We start from the raw sequence: 5701 nt of genomic DNA on the forward strand, positions 1-5701 counted from the left end.
TTCTATTTAAATTTTATATAAAATATTGCATCACTTTAAAGAAAATTTACCATTTTTTATTGCCGGACGAATAATTCTCAGAAACTTATTTTATTAAAAAGTAGATGGCCTGTAATTAATTTTTAATGCTGTTGGCTGACAGTACCAAAAGCATTTTTATTACGTACTGTACATGTAAACAACTCGCTTTTATATCTTTTAAACTTTAAAATATAAATTTGGCCTACACATTTTATTTTTAAAAATGTATTTAAGCTTGAAAGAACATTTAAATTAGGAAAGAAATAGCATTTTGTGTATAGTGTTATATTATAATTTTTTTTTTATTTACTAAACAAGTAATTGTATAAAATGTAAAACTTTCAAGACGATTAATTTATATATTAAAAGGACAGAAAGAAAATCCACAAAATAAACATAGAGAATTGTATCGATTTAAATATATTTTAAATGTAAATAATGGATGTGTTACGGAGAAGACATTTCCAGAATTAACGTAGTTTTCTTAATAAATTAATCTTTTGTATATACAGTATTTTTAAAAATTAAAATAAGAATAAGTTAAAAGTCACAGATATATTTGGCTAAAGATACAGAAATCGATTTCTAATTAGAATAGATTCTTCGTACTGTCCTTCGAACGGTAATTCTTTTTATTTTTCATCATAAAGGGCGCGTTATTAAATAAATATTTATGAATAATGAAGAATATGAAAATAAGTTTAAAAATTAACTGTATACAAATTGTTTATATAAAGAGTTTCGAATAATTTCAAGATGTTAGGGTATAAACAAAGCTTTCTCTGAAGGACTCGGAGCATCAAGCTTCATCCTTTTTTATCATCGTGGCGGATTAGTGATATCAATATCCAGTAATAACGCGGAAAAATATTTCAATGCTATTACTGGAAACATTTATATTATTATAAGATTGGCCGAATGACCGAGGTGATTAATTCCAGTTAGAGAATTTGAGTTCGAACACAATGGAGTTTTTGTGTGTGTAAAATATAGCTAACTAATATTCATGTATTTTTATATTTATGAATCTTTTTCACTGTTTACAGCTATTTATTAATAATTATAAATTTAAGTCCGTAGTTATTAGAAATAAATAACATAAATTCACAAAATTTGGGGTCTCCTCAGTCATCGAGACTTAAGTGGTTGTATAATATTACAGGTAAATAGCTTTAATTCATATGGGAAAAGAGAAATAAGTACAAAAATAGCTTAGTTAGAATATTAAAGAATAAATTCAAATATTTAGTTTAAAATATTTACTTCATAGTTTATATATTTTATTTGATGTAATATTCCTGTTTAACCATTTTTAATTCTGGGATTTTTGTAAAGATCACTTAAATGAACAATTTTAAAGTTTGGAAGATATATTTAGGTAAGTTTTTAACGTTTAAAAAGTTAAAAAATCTAAGGATAAAATATATATTTAAAAATAATACAAAATGGAGAATAAATATACACTGTGGGTCATTAAAATTACTACACCAGGAAGGAAAGCAAATAGCAGAATCATGTTTATTGTACACATACAGTATAATGGAAGGAAGACACGATAAAATTGACAGGTAATTTTGAGATACAAAGCACCCAGCATATTGTACCTTTCATGCGAATTTTGCGTTTGTTACGTGCAGCCTTCATGGTGTAACAATTTTAATGGCTAACAGAGTCTTCTTACATCTTTTCGAATCACAGGAATATATTTAACATTGGCAGAGTGGTTGTTTTTTGAGGTTCTTCCCGGATTTTTAAATTCTTTCAGAGCGACTTTTAATCAATTTACATAAAACCTCAAAGAAAAGATTAACTCTGCTTAAGTGTCGATTGTGTTCCTGTGGTTGGAAAAGATGTAAGACAGATATTTTTATTTGTATTAATGTTTAATTTTCGAGTTAAATTTTTCACACATTTAATGTTATATTTTTATTCTCCACAATATATGAAACATCTAAGTTTGAATATTTTAAAAATTAGAAGATTTAAGCCAGTAATATACTCGATATTTATTCAAAATTATAAAAATGAACTTAGAAATAATAAATATTTTTATTTATATCAGTAATTTTATTGTTTAATTTGTAGAATTTTTATAATAAACAGTATTTTTTACATTTTCGATTTCTCTAATAAATAATCGTTAAAAATTAAATTGTAATTAATTTTTATATTTATGTATTTAAATTAAATTGTTAGAATAAAATTTGTATTTAATTTTTGTAGATTTATAAAATATTTTTATAATTAATTTATTTATTGAAATAGAAATAAATACAACTTTTTAGAACGAAAACGCAAGCGAAATTTATATCGTTCTAATAATATTTTTAATGAGTAAAAATTACAAACATCTCATAATAATGAATTATATTTTGTATATTTTAATACTTTCTATTAATATCATAACTTTGTTAAATTTTCTATATTTATAGGAAATATTAAACTAAAAAATTGTTATATTGTAGGTGTAATGCTTCATAATTTTCAAAGTTTTTGTAAATGTATAAAATTTTTCGTGAGGCATTCCATATATTTAATATAGAAACTATTTTTTTTTTTTTTAACTTTTAAATATATATATATATATTTGAATTATTTGAAGACGTAAATTACGGATAGTATTCTGAATGATTCATTGTAAGTAAACTAGGTTACGTTGATTGAGTCTTTGACCTATATTATTCTTTTATTTGTTATAGGAAATTTCTCATCTGAATAAATATATTATTTGATATTTGACATGAAATATAAAAATAAAATTTTCTTTGTAATACACTTACAGAAAAAAAATGTTTTGCTCCAAGTTCTTTGCTTTAATTTACTTTAGAATTATTTTATAACATTTAATCAATATTAAAATTAAAATAATTGCAAAATAAAGTTTGATATAATTTTCTAACGAATATTAAAAATGGTTTTCTTAATTGATGCTAATGAATTTTTCTCAATTAAATTTAATGAAATTGCATTATTTGTCATTAGAGTTTTACTTAATTATATAAGTTAACCAAGTATTTACATATTATTAATTTTTGCAATAGTATTATAAGATGGCAACACGAAAATTATTTAAACGAAAGTTTTTAAACTTAAAACATATTTTATTATTATTTATAAATTTTTTTTTGATGAAATTAATTACAAAAATTGTAAATTTTTCAACTTAATTTTAAATTTATGTAATTTAAGCTTTAATAAAATTATCTCTAATTATTTGACATTTTATTTTGTTAATATATATGAAGACAATCTTAGAATAAAAATGTTATAGTTAAAATTTATTTTGTTCTAATTAAGTTTATTAATTGTTTAAAAAATTCTAAAAATCTCATATTAATTAACTGCTGTATATTCTTTATATTTTATTTGTTAATATTAAAAATTTTTTAAATTTTCTATACTTCTAGGGAATATTAAGACATTCAAAATATGATCGCACGATAAAGAATTATCTTATTAAAATGAATAATTCAGCTTTAAATTTGAACCGACCTTTGTAATTTTTAATATTAAATAATACATTTATATTATTGTTTTATAAGTATTTAATAATGAATAAATTTAAGAACTATTTCTATAATATTGCCTAACTTTATAGATATAATATATATTCATTCGCTAACGTTTTAAGGTTCTGTGCTGTATCTGAAAACAATAAACACAGTAAATTTAATTTAATATTATTTAATAATTTATAATTTACATTAATAACGTGCCGTAATTGCACGATTATTCATTATTATTATAATGAATTGAATAACGATAATAAGAACATAATTATAATGATGTTACTGTAAATTACGTAAATAGGTACGATAATCACCGTAATAAAAATAAATATATAATAAGAAATTAATAATTGTAATTTATGTAATAATAAATATAGTCATGTGATTATTTATTACAGTTAATTGCGTTTATTATCATAAAATTTAACAGAAACCTTGAATATGTTATTAAGGATATACGGTACATTAAATAGTTCAGCATAAATATAGAACGAAAACAAAATTATTTTCATGGTTAAAATACGTGATTTTAACTTATCTTTTCATAAATTGATGTGTTCAGCTGCTTTTATGAATTGGATAATTCAAATTTTACTACTTTGTTCCAGAAAGTGCCGCAATTTGAATTTCGGTCATGCCATTTACAATATTCAATAGAGGATAACAGCTACAGACAGCCTTAGAGAATCCATATATAAACACAGAAACTTTGTATTTGAAGCATTGTTCACATCTGAATACCAACATGTTCAAACTTTTGATATTATCTGTAGCAGCTTTTGCAGTTTTTGCACATTCTGGGAGTTTTGTAAGAGAACGTTTTTCAACTAAACGTCTTACGAATGGTCGTTCCATGTTAGCTTTGATGTGTGGTTAGTATTAGTTTAAATATTTCTATTTATAAAAATTATTAATTTAGTATATAACGTAAATGATTCAAATTTTATATAAAAACTTAAAATTATATTTATTTTACAGTACCAGAAAATTGTACTACATTAGAAATGAGAGATAAAATTCGCAGTTGTATGCCAGATCTGGTAAATTATATTTATTATTTTCAAATTAATAATTAAATTCAATTTGTTTATGCCATTTATAAACAAACATTTTTATTCTGGTATACTTTTTCTATATTTATGTTTTTAATAAGTTTGTATTTTCGATTTTTATTTGTTAATATTTTCCTATATCAGAAACTAATAAAACTTATACTATTAAAAAAGAAGTATCAATCATAATCAGATTTTACTCATTTTTATTAATATTTTGTTAATATTATTATATTTTAGGCTCAAAAAGCTTGGAATGAATGCGAAAATACATGCGATGGAACTATCACAAGAGAGGTAAGTTTATTTCATTTTAATATTTATTAAAACACCTGGTTTAAAATTATCAAGTGTGCTAATATGTTATAACTTTATTAATTAATTTATAAATTTTTCTTCTATTTTCTATAGTTAAGAGAATGTTTACTCGATGTATTGGCTAATGTTACAACCGCTCAGGTAAGCTGTTATTAAGATGATTTTAATTAAGCTTAATAAACTTTCTAACATAAAGAAAATTTTGATTTGACATATTAAATTATAAAACCACCTTTGTCTTTATTTAGGCAAGAAATTTATTTCGATCCATCACGGACATCGATAAACTTCAAGTATGAAATTATTTAAAATTAATTTTTCTTAAAATTTTTAAATTTTTAACGTTAAAATTCTTAAATAAAGTAATAACAAATTTTAAAAATATATCTAGTAATTAAAACAACTAAAATTCTATTATTTAAATGAATTTTTGTAAGAATAATATGCAGTCGAATCTGTAAATATCCATCTCTATACGATCATTGTTTCAGGAATGTTTCTTTTTAAATGCCTACAAAATAACCTCTAAAGAACGGTCATGTGGCCGTTATTCAGAGGTTTTACTGTATTAAAAGAATTTTTAATACAGTAAAAGTTTAATGTTAAAATATAATATTTTATCAAACAATTTTATTNACAATGAAACTAATGTTAACAGTGAACTGTTTGTTAGAAACAGTACTTCATAGCCTTTAAGTAAAACGTCATTAACGTTATTAATATCATAGAGCGGAGTAGTTATCTATAGTAAAGCTCTGCTACGCGTGTTAAAGTGCCAACTTTGATCCTTAATATCTCCAC

The 5701-nt window shown here is 22.3% G+C and overlaps 1 protein-coding gene across 1 annotated transcript; it reads left to right on the forward strand.

Annotated features, from left to right (window-relative positions):
- The first annotated feature begins 3978 nt into the window (after positions 1 to 3978).
- LOC111626982 lies at positions 3979 to 5199 on the forward strand. Its single transcript, XM_023370523.1, has 5 exons — positions 3979 to 4402; positions 4509 to 4570; positions 4823 to 4879; positions 4994 to 5041; positions 5149 to 5199. The coding sequence occupies exons 1-5, from the start codon at positions 4276 to 4278 to the stop codon at positions 5197 to 5199; spliced, it is 345 nt and encodes a 114-aa protein (XP_023226291.1). The 5' UTR covers positions 3979 to 4275.
- Positions 5200 to 5701: the final 502 nt, after the last annotated feature.

Source organism: Centruroides sculpturatus, unplaced genomic scaffold (genome assembly GCF_000671375.1).
Source record: "Centruroides sculpturatus isolate CEXI.00-Female unplaced genomic scaffold, Cexi_2.0 scaffold467, whole genome shotgun sequence".
Lineage (NCBI taxonomy): Eukaryota > Metazoa > Arthropoda > Arachnida > Scorpiones > Buthidae > Centruroides > Centruroides sculpturatus.

What these genes read in the sequence shown, in the direction of transcription:
- LOC111626982 (XM_023370523.1), top strand. Translation starts at nt 4,276, where the DNA reads ATGTTCAAACTTTTGATATTATCTGTAGCAGCTTTTGCAGTTTTTGCA. An exon ending in CATGTTAGCTTTGATGTGTG is followed by an intron (nt 4,403 to 4,508) that starts GTTAGTATTAGT and finishes TTTATTTTACAG; the next exon opens with TACCAGAAAATTGTACTACA. An exon ending in ATGGAACTATCACAAGAGAG is followed by an intron (nt 4,880 to 4,993) that starts GTAAGTTTATTT and finishes TATTTTCTATAG; the next exon opens with TTAAGAGAATGTTTACTCGA.